Consider the following 16,325-nt stretch of genomic DNA (forward strand, 5'->3'; position numbering starts at 1 on the left):
AACTCTTCATGAATCATGCTGGAATATTTTTAAGGGCAAAGCAGTGGATGTTTTAACTGTGTTTGACATCTAATTAAGGAGGAAAAAGAAGTAGCTAAAAAAAAAAAAAATCTCTATTACAGCTTAGAAACAAAGTACTGACAATTGGCTACCAGGCAGTTGCTTTGGAAAAACAAGTGTACATGTAGAGACAAAAAGGTAATGACAGACCAATAAAAGGGCAGAAGAAAAATTGCTTGGGCCATCCCTATTATTCTTTTTGGTGTTGTTCATTTCACAGCTTGTTTTACCAAATTGCCCAGCTCTAGGTATATCAATAGAATTGTTATGTAGCTGTAGGGCAGTTTTTGGTTTAAAGGAAAGCAGAATAATTCTAATGGATACCATTGCTAAAAAGAGCTCATAGAGACAGTTTCAAATATATACATCTTGTCAATATATACAACTCACTTCATTAGACAAGTTTAAAGTATTTGTATATAACAAAGGGCTATTCTAATTAAATGCTATCTTTTAATATGTAGAAAGAACTGGTGCCTTTTCTATTAATGGAGAGTAATCCATTACCATGGAAATAAAATTCTTGCAAAATAAATAAGAATAATTCTCAGTTCCTACTGATTTTGCAATTTATTTAGCACTTAGACAAGTATCTCCAAATATAGATTTTTAAAATGCATGTCATGTTTCAAACTTACTCCAAAATTATAGCATATAGCTATTCACATCTTCAGGAAGTAAACTTGTACGTAAAACTTACTCATGAGGAATATAAACTTGAAGAAAGTGGACGATTAACCTAAGAATCATTGGATGAAATACTCTCAAAGAGTAAAAATAGAAAACAAAAACTGATGAAAACACAGATACCATAATATCATACACTAGGAAAATAATTTAAAGACAGTTACTATATAAAGACACAATTGGGATTTAATTAAATATTTAATGGGTGCCTTTTGATTATTTTTAAAAACCTTATATGAGTACAGTTGCAATTCTGCTTGCTAATGGTTAAAATTCATTCTCATTTTAATAACCAAAAAATAATACCAAAAATAAATATATTTTCCAATTCAATGTATTTTATCTAAGTATTAAATACAAACAAACACATTTAGTAGGTGTTTAATTTTCTAATCCAAAGTGTGAAAAATTACATCTGTCTTTCCTATTTTGTGGTTCTCATTCACACCAGAGTACTCAGAAAGAGATGTTCCCCATCATGTGAAAATTAAAGAATATCTTTTCTGGCATAAGAGCAATGTATAGTAGACAGACATCTCTACAGATAGATGCAATAATTTTCTTTCACATCATAGGCTAAAAACGAAATATAACTGAAGCTTCTTATTGCCCCACACCCAACTGTAGAAATTTGAGAATCATAAGAAAGCAACACCCTAGGGAGTAAAACTACTTGAGTTAAAACAGTTTAATCTTCAACTCCATTTTAATAATACCTCAGTTATATAAATATTCTCTTCCATTAAAAGTTATATATACTATGTTGGAATCCATATTAGCATGATATTATACATCTATCTATAAAAGCTATCTAAACAAATATAGAACAAATATTTTCTTTAAAATCCTCGTTAAAAAACAAGCATACACATTAAGATGTAACCAGACCGATCATGTGATAAGGCTTTTTTTTTCTTCTTAAATTTATACTTTTTTTGAAAAGAAGTTCACACAGCTAGCTGTACAACTAGAAAGTAGTATCTCTTCAGTTCTCACTGAGGTACATATAGAATCAAATAACATTACATTTCAAAGGCTTTAGCTTTGCACCAATTAGCCAAATACACAGTCTTTTGTACAATCATAACACACTGTGGAAAAACTAGTCTGTTCTCTCCAGTTTATATTCTCTTGGCAAACCATGATCTACTGCTTATGTTAAGCATCTGATTGTCAGATCTGAACAAACTGAATATTCATGATGACAATTAACCATTTACTGTCTAAAACTAAGAAAATACAATGTATCATAATAATTATTATAGGTGAGGCACTCACATCTACAAAGAGACCATTGTTGCAATAGTGGTTTTTAAAAATATTTTAATAGGAGTAGAGTCAGAAGAATTATCAGGATATATGATCACATATATAGATCAGCATTTACCAGGCATTCAGCTTTTCTCTGCAAATATGATTAAATGTTCTTTGTTTGCATTTAAATTGTCATATATCCAACAGAAGCCATGCTTTTATAAAAAAGTGTTTCAATCACCTCCAAAAGACACACACGATCACAAAGGTTTCCCAGGTTAAACTAAAGGTTTTACGGTTTAGGTTGGGAGGGAGTTCAAGGAATGAAAAGGCAGGGGGCAGGGAGGCATTAGAAAGCTAGTCAAATAAAAGGAAAAGAAAAACTTACCTTTGTAGGATAATTTCAGCCTTGGCACATTGTTCTTCCCATTTTGATAGTTTGCTCTTGCTGTAAGTAATACTCCCCAGAAAAGACAGACAATCCTAGCGAACCAGCCCATGCTGCAGGCACTGTGGGTCCTATGCTGTTTCAGTCTCGGGTCCTGTATTGTGCAGCCACAGAAGTTCAAACAATCTGGAAACTGGAGGTAACAGGTGATTTAGGTCAGTTTCATTCATAAATGCAGACAATCAAGACCTCCAGGCAACACTAACACCTCTTCTTCTGTAACAGTCACTGAAGCCCAGAAACTTCAAACCCTCCAAAAAAAAAAAAAAAAAAATCGAGCCAGGCACCGGATAATGAGGCACAACTGTTGTGTGGAAAGAAAAAAAAATCAACAAGGGCTGCAGCAGTGGTGCTTAAGAAGCAGTTCCTTTTATCTAGACTCTTCTGATAGCTGGCGGACTCTAATCCTGCTGCCTGCTTCATTCGGCTCCGGGGAAGCAGAATGAAAGGGGAACAGAGAGAGAGAGAGAGAGAGAGAGAGAGAGAGAGAGAGAGAGAGAGAGAAACCGTGAGCAGCGCGGACTTTTCCTGTACACATGTAGGGAGAGATGACACAAGATCCCACAGACAGGTTTTCCCAACACTCACTAGACTGGCTGACAATGGGAGAACAGGCGAGCTCAGCCCACTCCCCTTCCCTCCTGTCACACAACACATGCAAAAAACATCTCGTAGAGATTAGAGCCGGGAGCAGAACACTCCAACGTGCCTGTGAAAGGCATGTAGCTATAAATTTACTTCCCAAGGCAAGCGTTGTTTTATAGCCATTTTTAGGTGCAATTTTGATGAAAAAAAATCTGAATTCTGCTACCTACATAATTTCCAACTCATGCTCATTATATAATTCTGCTTGGACTTGTGCGTTGTATGTTATACGTATGTTTATGCCTATATACGTATATGGATATGCATATATATGTCTGTCCTTTTCATCAATATAACTTTAACCACTGGAGGTTTTAAAACCTTGTTAGCAATCATTCCCTCCTCCCAAGAAACCCCCTTGGATCAACCACCCCCTTCCCCCGCCCCACTGCAATTTCAGCGAAGAAATTCCTAGTAAAGCCCATTTCAACAATCAGCTCAAGACAAATATAGGTCCACTGAGAATTATAAATTACAACAGGGGATTCTCAAAAGGACACTCAGCATTTAAAAACATGTATGGTTTTCCAGCTCCTGGAATGGTCTGGCTAACATTTTTAGTGCATCACATCTCATTAATTAAAGCCACTTCCCTAGTTTTGGTTTAAAGGGCAGAGGAAGATGACAAAGTTCACAGAAGTCCCTGCTGGGTGTCAAGGACCAACATAAAGAGAATATCTCTGCGTCTTCATGAGCTGGTGAAGGGTTACTAAATTTTCTGTGGACATATATGCATGTATTCAGGCAGTCATACAAACACCATTAATTCTTTTCTAAACAGGCATGTTGCCTGAGGTGTTTAAATTTCCTTTCATATTTTCTTTCAATTTTTCTCAAAGCTGATATCCTTATGGTTTTGTTTTGTTTTGTTTTGTTTTGAGGAAGGGCGTATGAAGATTAACAGGACAGAACTTTCCCTTCTTTATTCCCCAACTCTCTCTACTCTGCACCCTCCCCCCAACCCCACATACAGCACACGTTAGAAATTTGGAGGAGAGAGCTCTATTTCAGTAATATGGAAATTTCTTGGCTGAAAGGAAAGGGTGAGTCTTACAATTAAAAACATAAACACTTATTGAAAGTGGTTTAGTATTCTTATAAAAAATGACCTAAGCATTGTCACTACAGCTTTCATTACTTAATGTCTATAGACCAATAGAGAAAGAGCAACTCCCTCTGTCCCTCTCTCCCTCCCTCTCTCCCTCTGTGTGTGTGTGTGTGTGCGTGTGTGTGCGTGTGTTTGTGTAAGTGTAGGTGGACGAGGAGGAAGAGAATGAAGAGGATTTAAAGGGGCGAGAATGGGGGAGGGGGAGCAGGGATTCTCTTTCTACTTCACTAGATTGATTCATCAAACAGACCCTATTGTATTTGTCAGTTTCCACCAGCCTATTGATCAGTCAGTATTGTTAAGAAAATAAAATCCAAAAATAATGTTGATTTTACCGATTCCCACACTTGTTATCCTGAGCACTTTTCACGCTCTAGGCAATGGATTAAGGCTGCAAATGACAAGAGGCTTGTCTGTCTTCCATGGATTACTCTCTATAGACATTCATTCTGCAGAGGAATTCATGTCACTTTGGGATTATTTAGAAGACTGGACTAACGAATTATCCTATTGAAATACCACATATGGTTAAATACTTTAAATACTTGTACCATTTTCATTAATATATATTGTAAATATCTATTTTTCTCCAGCTCTTGTTACCTAGACTAGCAGAACAAGTTTATATTTGTCAAAACTAAACAGGATAAGCAAATTTAGAAATGTATCCATTTCACTTGCCTAATGTCTAATCCTGAAACATTTTGATGTTGTCCAGGAAAAATAAAAGGTTGTAGGTAAAATTCAGATAAAAGAGGGTCAGAATTGACTCCATGGAGAAGAAAGACATTCAATCTGGAGTCTGAACCACAAAATCATGACAGAATTACTTTATTTTGTAAAATAAATAACTTAATGTTGAAGCCTGGAATTTGGTAGCACTGACACCCCATGTTTATACACACACAAATTTTTTAAAAACTTTAATGTACTTATTTAACATTTTTCTTACCCTCTAAAATTTTTATGATCTTTGGGTCTTTTCAAACAATTGAAAGTTTAATGAATTCACATTTATATTTACATATCTGTAATTTTTTTAATTAAAAAATGTGAGAATAGGAAATTTTTTATGTAAGCATAACTGTTCTAGACTGATTAAATTATAAAATAGTAGAAAAGTGTGACCACAGATAGAATTTTTTTAATTGTGGAAGGAAAGAAAGAGGGGGGGGGGAAGAGAGGAAGGAAGGAAGGGGGAAGGAAGGAAGGAACTACTTCCTGAAAAATACTTACCAAAGTATTTGTAATATTATATTTCTACTGCTTTCTCAACTGACTTTGGTCAGGGTTAAATAAAGTTACTCTCAATGTTTTTCTTATAACACCCAAACATGTGAGGGATAACCGACGTTAAACCTATTTCTGAATTGAGGTAGATGCAAAGTTGAGGTGGACTTGGGTGGATGTCATCAGAATCTATCAAAATCTGCATGTGTGAAATGTGAATTTTGATTCACCTCCCAAGGAACATTGCTCCCTACTCTGAATCTGTGACCTCAGCCCTGACACGGTCAAGCCTGCTGTATTTGCCACATTAACTATTGATTTTACTGCATCATTTACGTTTTTAAAAGTCATACATAGTATATTGACCTTTTAACGTTGAGTTTTTTTAAGGTACAAGTGAAAAATCTTATTTTGTTTCTCTTAAAGCAGTATCTCTATTTTCAATTATTTTCTAACCCACGATCTACATCATATGCTATAATTTACTTGCAACTGAGTTTATAATATCTTCTTAAATTTCAAGTTTTCAGATGTGATTAAGTCCTGCTACAGAGTCAAATTTAAGCAGGTGTTTAATATGATGATCATGCTGTTGTATATATTTCTGTCAAATAAATCAGTAGTTTTTAATCTCACCCCACTCCATATTGAGATGGATTACGGAGACTTCCAAGTATAAAACTCTTGACAGGCAGTTTTCTGGGTGGCGTGCTTGATTTTCTAGAGAAACAACTCTTCCAACTTCACAACACTTTGGTTAACTCTTCTTTTTCAGTTAAGACCAGTACAGTCAAAGAAGACAGATGTTAAAGCAATTCTCCATTGGAAATGTATTTTTGATCTTTTCATATGTTAGCTAAAACTAATGTGTACATTTTTTAAATGTACACTTTCTATAATTTGTTATTTATTAATGAAACAAACTGGGATGGCAATAAACATTGCAGTTTAATAGCAGAAATTGTTCTAATTTGTGAGATGGTATTCCAAGTGCTTCCCCAGGTTATAGACAGCCTGAAACTTTCTGTGAGTGGTAGGTAAAAACACTTGCTATATTTGTGCATAAAAGAATATAAGGAGAAACAGCTTAGATATATTTAAGAGATTGAGTGGATTAAGTGTACTTGATGCTATGGTGCGCTTCATTAAACATACCTGCCTCTCCCTGCAATCCCGCTCCACCCACCATTTCACTATGGTTAGATAAACACCCCCAAAGGGTGTACCAGCCACAAAAGTAGAGGACCTCTTTAAGAGAAATTATGAAGTTAAGAATTTCAAAAGGAGTTGGTTAACCAGCTCTCCTAACAAAAAACACCAAGAAGGAAACCAATACTAAAAAACAAACACAAATTTCCATACTCTTCCCAAGGTGTTATTCAATTGAGTCATGTAAAAAAATCTATATTAGTTTCCATTCAACATCTGCTATCTCCCTTTTTTTCCTTCAAGAGAATGCTTCATTAGTATATGAGAAGGACCTATGATCAACAGAATTACAGCAAATATCAGATTAGAACATTTGCCCTTGCTCTGACATCTCATGCTGGAAATTCATTTTTAATGAGGGTTTTTCTGGTACAGGGAAGTTGAATTATTATTTTTTTTTCTAAAAAAGAATTGTGTGGGTGAAAACATTCTTTAGAAGATCAAAAGACATCTTATTAATTGGGAAAACTAAATAGTTGATGTATTATTCATTCTAGCCAAAAAATGGTAGTTATTTAAGAACTACTGCCATAGTCGCTGAGAACGGGGGGCTGGGTGGCAGCAGGTTAAAAGCAATATTTAAGAAATTAAGTTAAACTTTTTTTAAAATCTGACCCCTGTGAATGCTTTTGGGGCAAGCAACGTGTGAAAGCATGAGTTGAGAGGAAGGATTGGTACAAGGCAGAAGGAATTCAATCTCTAGGGAAGCATTAACTCCTGTCTTTCCCTATTACCCACCCATGAACAGAGATCTCAGTAAAATAAGCTAGCCCCTCCTCGGAACTGAACTTGCAACAGTTTAAGAAAAAACAGTTTTATGTCTTCTCTTGTGACATCAGTGTTCATCATCAGATTTAAGGTAAATAGGGACTCAAGATAAAAGCCTTTTTGTTTTTCAAATGAATTAACATGATAGATGTTAAATCAATGCAGGGGTCCAGAAACTGGCCAGTCACGTTAGCTGTGGCTCTAGATTTTAAGAAAAATTTAAACCATTAAGGGGTATCAGAAATTACAGGGGAAGTTCTTTAGCAGTAAGGTGAGGCGGTAGCTTCCCTTTCCTTGAGAATTTGATTCGAAGGGCTAGCAGGTGAGTTTTATTAAGTTTGTGGGCGGGGGGAACAGAAGACAATGACAAAAAAGGGATGCATATAATTTTATGTTTAGTGTCTATGTAGCCAAAAGTGGCTAAAATCCAGTTATAGGAACAGGATTTACCATTTCCACAGTCTCTCTTTTCTTTCGACTTTTTAAATCGATCATATTTTTCAACATTTCAAAATGTTTTAAACATGGGACTTTTCCTTTTTCACCTAGTTAAGCAGTGTAATCACTAGTTTCTTTATTAGATTATCTGATAAGTGAATGCAGTTTTATTGCAATAATTAAACACTGAAAATACCAGAATACCTGTTTGGGTTTTTTGTTATTGTGGTGTTGTTTTGTTTTGTTTTTAAGTGAGAGTGTCTCCACCTCAACTCAAATGGAACAAGAAAGTTTTCAAGTGAGACAAAAATCCCATTGTTAATACTGATCAGTACAGGCTAGGCAGTGAGGAGGAAAAAATGAGGCGTCCCTGGAATACAAATGAAATGAGCAGGTTGGCTGTTGAGTGTTTCAGGACATGAAGTTATTAGTTATTTGCTTTCAGCAAAGGTATAGCACACAGTTTCTCACTGAATAAACAAATAAGCAGATCTGTACTAAACAAAACAAAGTGAAGAAACTAGGCAGTATTGTTTAAAGGACTACTTTCCATCTGACTCAGGCAAAGCAGATGCATATAGTTTCCCTATGTTACCACTGAAAAGGATGTTGCACCTCAGATGTAAGTTTACTAAAATCTGTATGTTCTAGGAAGCAGCCTATTTTCTTTTCTTAAAAATGTTTTTAAAGAGTTTGAAACTGATTACGATAGGAAACAGAAATGCTGAAGCCTAGAATTAAAGCTCCTTAAAAGTCTTTATTATAATGGCAAAACCAACTGTTTGGCGGATGGTGACTCCAAAACTACAGTGCATTCTGCTTTTCAAGGGCACAGCGTTCTCCAAATTGCAAGAGTTAGGAAGAAAGGACTTCAATTATTTTCTTCCCTATTCTGTATTGTTTCAAGTGTTAAATATCATGTGGTCTAGTCTATGCCCTCCGTTTTTTTCTTTTGTGATGTGGGGTTGGTGTCAGAATTATATGCCAGGTTTCATTTCACTGCCTTGGCTACAGGAGCAGCTGTCACCTTATGGGAGAGATTAGGAAACTCCTTGTTTATTAGTTAACAGTTATTATTTACAAGTGATTTAGGAAGAAAATTCAAGTCTCCACCATTTTCCCTCAGGGCATATTCAAAGAATAAGTCTCTTTGCAAATCAATCAACATAAATTCATTTTCTCATGCCGTATTGATGAGAAGAGAAAATAACATCCAATATGTCCAGCCTTGAATCTTCTTAAATTACAGATCGAAGTTGAAAATGGTTTGACTTGAGGACTTAAATGGTGATCTGATTAGTCTCTTGCTTGTTCTTTCAAAGTTGATGAATAACTTTAGTAACTTAAAGCACTTGAAAGGCCCTCAAATATCTAATAGACAGAATATTATAAAACACCCTTTGTGGCATAAAAATAATGTCCACTACCACAAATAGTATTCTCACACAGTTTTTAACTCTATTATCTCAAAGTTTAGCAATTAACTGTAATAATGTGCTGATGATACATAAGAAAAAAGCCCACTAGTTAATTTTTGAACTTAAAATTTTAAACGAGTGTAATCCTTGCTGTGTAATTTTGTAGAAATAACATTTGATGTTTTTTGATACAATCAGATAGTTTGGTGGTCTTGTTTTGACATATTAAATAATTACTGCCAATTTAATAATTGTTTAATTAATAAATAATTTACTGTCAATAATTACTGTGAAACCTATTTCAATTCCGTTAAGCTAAAATAAAAACACTTAGAGAAATAAGAAAACTAAATTTGAGTGAATCAAACTAAATATGGGAATCTACTTCTTGGGCTGTCAACGTGAGTTTGTAAGTGTTTGCTACTGTGTGTAACCCAGCACATCTTATTTGGTTCCAGAGATGTAATTTTAGATACGTATACTCTTTCTTTACTCTTAAATCCAGTCACATTTGAAACCATTTTACTTATATTTCTTGAATTGTTTCTTTTATATTTACCCATTTATTCAACAAGATTTTGAGAATTGCCTAGGTGTCAGTCATTGTGTCTTGTAAAACAAATTACAAGTTTTTTGAGAATTAGTGATATATAGTCCTGCTAACCAATGCCAATTTATCCTTTTTAAAAAAATTTTTCTACCATAAAAAAAAATTTTTTTTCTACCATAAAGATAAAAAACATCTACAAAGCTTTCTGTACCCATTTTGGTCTAGAGAGAGAGATTTATTTATTCATTCATTCATTTATTTATTTACTTACTTACAATACATCTCTCCTGCTCTTTCCTTTTCATCAAATCCTGTACCTGTTTTCATTCTGTCTAGTAATATTTTCTCTATTGCTGTGGAAGACCCTACCCGATGACAGACTGTCTATGTATTTTGCTGGATTACTCCTGATTATAGGCTACTATAGTCCCCTAAAGTTAATATGCCTATATCAGGATTTTGCATTAGGGACTCAGGATATAAGATTGCTTTTTTAAAAAAAAAGGTTTGCATACTTTTTTCACAATGTTTTGTGAGTCTTCTAGAAGCTCTCTCCCCTATGATTCTATGGTGCTAGGTGCATATATCTAGTTTAGCTCTTATTACTTTACATTATAATAAATTTCCTCAACAGACTCTAATCTCAAAGAGAACAGAAACTTTTTCTCATTATTTTATTTTCAGTGCTCAGCATAACCTCTGGCACAGAGTAAAGTTTAACCTATTAATTAATGGATTAATTAATTAATTAAAGGGTCAGGGGAAATATATGTTAGGCCCAGAAATCTCACAATTTGAATAAATAGTTCGGTAGAAATAGTTTCTTTGCAGGTACAATTATACTAGTTTTCCACGCTCTTATACTAAACATGGATTGGAGTGTAGAGAGTAACATTGATAGAGTTCTAATTTGTTCATTTAAAATGCTGCTAAAGTAACCACATTATAGTCCATAAAATAAAATACGTTTGGTCTTTTCTTCAAAGCATGGAAAATTATTTTTGTTATTATTATTTTTTATTCAATTATAGATTTCTTTTCAGATTAAAGACTTCTCTTCAGATTTCCTACAGCCTGCAAATTATTACAGTATGTTGCTAAATCGGACATTAATCAAAATGAACATTCTACAGTATTACCAAATATATAGTGTTTTCAAATGGCAATAAGTTCTTATTTTTTTATTTTAAAAATTGAGTGGTGTTTATAAAACTCCCGGAAAGAAAGCCACCACAATTGTGAAAATGCATATATTATATGAGACAGGACACCTGGGTTTAAACCACAAGATCACAATTTGTAGCAATATAATTGAAATTTTAGTTTCTTTGGCTACAAATGAGATTGGGCATCTCCCAGCTTCCCAGTGGCTGTTAGGACCAAACCAGTTATCATATTTGACACTGCCCGGTACAAGGACATTCAGAGAGCCAGTGTTCCTAGGCAGAATTTCCACCTTCACAGAGCATGGAGCCGGACTCTGCAGTTCAGCGTTTGACCAAACCTCTGGACATCAGAATTGAATATGGGGGGCCAGGGTATCGTGTAAATATTGTTGGTAAAAAACAGTGATTCTAAAATGCCCTTTTGCAGAAAGAAAAGACAACCCTTTGAGAATCATTGCAAATGTTAGATGAAAAAGAGGAAAGGAGAACATAGGCTGCTATTACTTCTGTGTGTTGAAATGTTGTCCTTTAAGTATCACACGTTCGATTTTAAATGCACCAAATTTACATATCAAGTGCAGGAGGTTTGATCACAAAGAATAAGATAGCTAAATGGAAATATGAAGAGTAGAGAAGGCAGCAGCAAGTGGAGAAACCCTGTCTTAGACTAACAAGCATGAAGTTGCCTTCGCTAACCAGCCCTGCAACCCCAGGCAGCTGCAAATGGAAGGAGAGCGGCGTTTCCTATCTTAACAAACTGCCAGTGACTCACTTGGCCAGATGTAGTTTTGAGATCCTCCACCTTTCACAGCTCACACAGTATAGAGAGAGTTGTATCTTTTACGGTAACTCAAGCCTTAAATTAGTGGAGGGCCCATTATTAGCACTAAATCCTCAACCTGCAAGTGGTTTTTAAAATAACCTAAGTTGCAAGCTTCATGAATCAGTATTTACGTTTCAGAGCAAATATTTTTGCCAGATAAATGTCATACTTAACTTTAGGAAGCAGAGAAGTTTAGGTCAACAGGTGAAACACCTGTACAACTATTATGGGAATATTTCCTACTACTATTTATATTTTAAGCCATTATGTCTCATAGGTCAACAGCACTATTTAGTATTTTAACTGTTAGAATTGTTTTTCATGCTGTTTTCAGAACACTAGGGAATCTTGATTGGCTGGTAAATAAGTTAATTTTCCATTCTAGTGGAATGTTTTACTATAATAGCTTCAACAGAAACAATTTCCCTTTACCTTTATTATTACTGTTAAAATACACTGGCAGAAACAGGACAATGATTAACATTATACCACTATCTTTGAATAGTTTCTTAAATCTACAAATGGATACCCCCAAAATATCATTTAGAGTCACAAAATAAATTTTTATGGATATATTAAACTACAAAATATGTCCATTTTCATATTTATTTTCGTTATAATTGCCAGACGTCAAAACATTATGAAGTATGAAAATACAATTGTCACAATCTGAATAGAATTCCGATTTCTATTTTTGCACAATTATCAGTCCATGGCAAAACTTTCTAGATTCACTGGACATAAGTTTTGGGATATGCTAAGCAGATTTTAAAGAAAGACTCATGTTTTATAAACCTACATGGAATTTTAAAAAATCTGTCCAGTGTATTCCCTCAAAAAATGCTGTTTCAAATGTATTTAGCAGCATTTTCAAATGTGCATTCAACAAATGTAGAAAGCCACTTAGACTCCCACTAAATTGAGTCTATCAGAAAGTGGTTCAAATGTCACTAATTGTTTTATAGGAATAATCATATTGCAGCTTTAAACAAACTTAAGCTTTAGTCTACTTTAAGACTGGAGTGCCCGGATGAAAATAAAGACCCTTTTGCTGAAATAGAGACGACTGAGTTACATTTAACAAGATGCAGGATGTGGCACTTGAGGGATCTAACACTGGCGGGCTGTGCGCCACCCCAGCAGCTAGATCACGTTTCCTTTGCCTCAAACGATTTCAGAATAATTTCATAAAAATGACATGATTGACACTCTAGCTTTCTTCCCATTCTGATGTATTTAAATGTTAATATCTCTGCAATGCATTGATACTTTAAAACTATTAGAAAAGAAATAAGCCAGCAATTTTACTTGGGTGAATTTTATTATACAAATTAAGATGACCTTTTATTTACTCTAAAGGTTTTCCCTAATTGCTCTTACTTTTCTAATTTTCTGTGCGTGTCTTCATTAAATGGGCTTTGGGATACTTTCCACAGTCCTTTCCGTCAAGTATAAAAATGAGTGACTGGGTACTGTAACAAATATGGGTAAGATATCTTTTTCTGTATACATTATGTAAACATAACATTATTGTAAGTGTCCCCTTCCCTAGTTCATTCTATCTCTAATTTGGTTATTCCCCTCTTTAAATTCAATTCTCTACAAAGTCTTCCAAAATAAATTATTTTAACTCTAGTCATCCCAACAGTCATTATGCATTATGAGCTAAATCTCTATACATATGTATTCTGTTTGGGGCATGTTTTTATGTATTCATTCTGTCAGTGAAGTGCACAAATCATGAATATATTTGTCTTCAATAGCACTTTAATTACAGGACAACTTCAATGGTGATGGTCCTATGGCCTATTTCCTGTGAAGTTCCTAGTGCAGTTCTTTTCCCACAATGGGTCCTCCATAAATGTAAGTGAATGACTTCCTGACTATTGTCAAGGATCCCGAGAGAGTGCAGGATGGTGTTGGCAGCAAGAGACAAAGCTGGCTGTCAAAACTGTTATATTCAGATGAACAGCAAAAAGTTGAAAGAGATCTGAAAGTTTTCGGAAGCACTCTGCCCATTTTGTCAAAAACTGTTTCAAAGAATTTTATGTATCCTGAACTCATGAAGATTGGTTTGAAAAACAAATCCCAGAATTCAAGAAACTGTTCAATGACTAATTTACTTTATTGAGAAAGAAAAAAGTAAAAAATATGGTAGTTTAAAAATGATATTTACCTGAAGAGATTACTATGTTCTAGTGTGGGATATGCAGAAAAGTATTTTGTAGTAGGTTGATGAAATATCCTTAAATAATAGAATTTCGTTAGGTATAAGTTTGACACAAATGGCTTTCATCTTGCCCAGTTCTCTGACCCATAGGCTAAATATCAGGTATTATAACATTTAAGAGGTAAGGCTTCTTCCTGTGTAAGTAGGTGTGGGAAAAATGTGTCGCCCTTTTCCTGGGAGGTCAGTGGGGCGCTGGTGGGTGAGGCAGGTTTCCATTCAGTTGTTCTGCACTAAAGAAGTGCTGCTATGAGAGAATGAGGCTGGGTACGCATGTAAGGAGGGCCTTAAAACAGTGAGACCACGAGCAGTTTGAGGTTAAGCGAACACCTTTTCTACCAAGATTTTAAAGCATTGTAGTCTTATGTATTTTATATATGCATGCATGTATATAGGTAAACCTGTGTATATACATGTTTATGTATATATACATTTACACACACATATACACATGCACTGAATGTAATTCAACAGAAATTTATTGAATTTCTGTGCCAGGCATTCTGTGCTAAAACAGTAAAAATTCAAAGACAAATGAACACATTCCTTACCATGAAGGATTTGCAATTGCATTGGAGAGGCAACATAAGACTAGCCTTTTAGAAATATACACCTACAATCTCCTAGATGCCATTCAATTATAAACTTTAAAACACAGACAAAAGATAATTACTCTCAGTTTTTAGAAGTACTTAGCTAGGCTGAGGTAGTTTTCAATAATGTGTAATAAAATATTTTTCTTCTTTCTCAAATGATACAAACTCATGTGTAATTTCTGGCATGTTAAGTACAAGTGGAACAGTTGGCTTTGACCAATATCCTTATTCTGAAGAATTACTACTCTCAGATTTCAGTCTTGGAAAAAGTGATAAAGGCTATTCTCAGAAATCAGACTCAAGATATAGAAAACTGCAGCTTTCTGATTAGTGCATTTTAAATGGGTCTAAAGGTAAATACCGTCACCTGAGTCTCATTACAAGCAATGGATACGATGTATATTAAATGCTCTAAAAGTAATGTTCAGCTTCTAAGTAGTATGTTTTATACAACTAATTGGCTATGGCCTACACACCCTGATTCAATTTTAAATATCAAAGAATTTTCTTCGTGACTAATACTTGCATTTTAAAATTGTTTTTCTTCTGAGTATTTTATTTCGTGTTTACTGGAGATGAAATGCACTTTTCAGACCTCTATTTTGTTACTTATACCTGGAAAGAATCTAGAATGAAACAGGAAAGCAGAGATGAACATTCTGTAACACCTTCTCATTGATTCTATTAATTTTAGAGATGAGCCTTGTACATTCCTCAGTGGTCCAAGTAGGAATGACAACAACAAGAACACTCCATTGTTTATTCCACATAGTGGGGTGTGTGTGCATGTGTGTGTGTGTTGCAGGGGAGCTGTGTGTAGGCTCACGTCTGACCCAAGTACCTGGATTACAGGGGGTTTTTTTGGCGGTACGTGGACCTCTCACTGTTGTGGCCTCTCCCGTTGCGGAGCACAGGCTCCGGACGCGCAAGCCCAGCGGCCATGGCTCACGGGCCCAGCCGCTCCGCGGCACGTAGGATCCTCCCAGACCAGGGCATGAACCCGTGTCCCCTGCATCGGCAGGCGGACTCTCAACCACTGCGCCACCAGGGAAGCCCAGAATTACAGTTTTAAATAGCAAGTAAGGAGGCAGTAGAGTGTGATGAGAAAAATCCAACCTGAGTCCTAGTTCCGGCTTGGGCACTAACGAGTTATGTGTTATTAGATAATGAATTTCTTGGGGCCTCAATATCCTCCTCTAAAAATGAGTTAACTGGAAGAGATACACTCCACCTCTGGCTCCTTCTAGCACTGAAAAGCCTATATCCTAAAGTATATTTCCAAGCCATAGTGTGAAATTTATCACTTAAATATTTAGCAATATTTAATTATTTTAGTTAGAAATAAAAATTTAATAATTCATTTTGCTCCAGATAAAACTGTAATTTCAGTTGGGGAATAGAAAAAAATTGTTATATAATACTGTGTTATTAAAATATTTGAAAATATCTATGATGGTCCCAATGTCAAATTATTACTTTATTAAATAGAACTCAGTTATAATATACCTCCTATACTAGTTTCTGAAGTAGGTATTTAGGATAAAATCAGTTATATCATTCTGATGTTAAATGTAATTGGCATGATGCAGAAGAATTTGACTGAAGTTAAGGTTTTTGGAGAATGTTTACTGTTCCTATCATTTGAGGAAGAAAAGTTAAATTTCATCTTCAGAGAGGGTTAACAGAAACTATAATGCA

The 16,325-nt window shown here is 34.9% G+C and overlaps 1 protein-coding gene across 2 annotated transcripts in view; it reads right to left on the bottom strand.

Annotated features, from left to right (window-relative positions):
* SEMA3A (semaphorin 3A) overlaps nt 1-16,325 on the bottom strand; it is a 507,605-nt gene that overhangs the window by 232,045 nt on the left and 259,235 nt on the right. For both annotated transcript variants that reach the window (XM_067746089.1, XM_067746090.1), the window contains one exon: nt 2,390-2,582. In XM_067746089.1, coding sequence (XP_067602190.1) covers nt 2,390-2,501 — 112 coding nt within the window. In that variant the 5' untranslated portion in view covers nt 2,502-2,582. The remainder of the gene's footprint in view (nt 1-2,389; nt 2,583-16,325) is intronic.

The sequence above is a fragment of the Pseudorca crassidens genome, chromosome 8 (genome assembly GCF_039906515.1).
Source record: "Pseudorca crassidens isolate mPseCra1 chromosome 8, mPseCra1.hap1, whole genome shotgun sequence".
Classification (NCBI taxonomy): Eukaryota; Metazoa; Chordata; class Mammalia; order Artiodactyla; family Delphinidae; genus Pseudorca; species Pseudorca crassidens.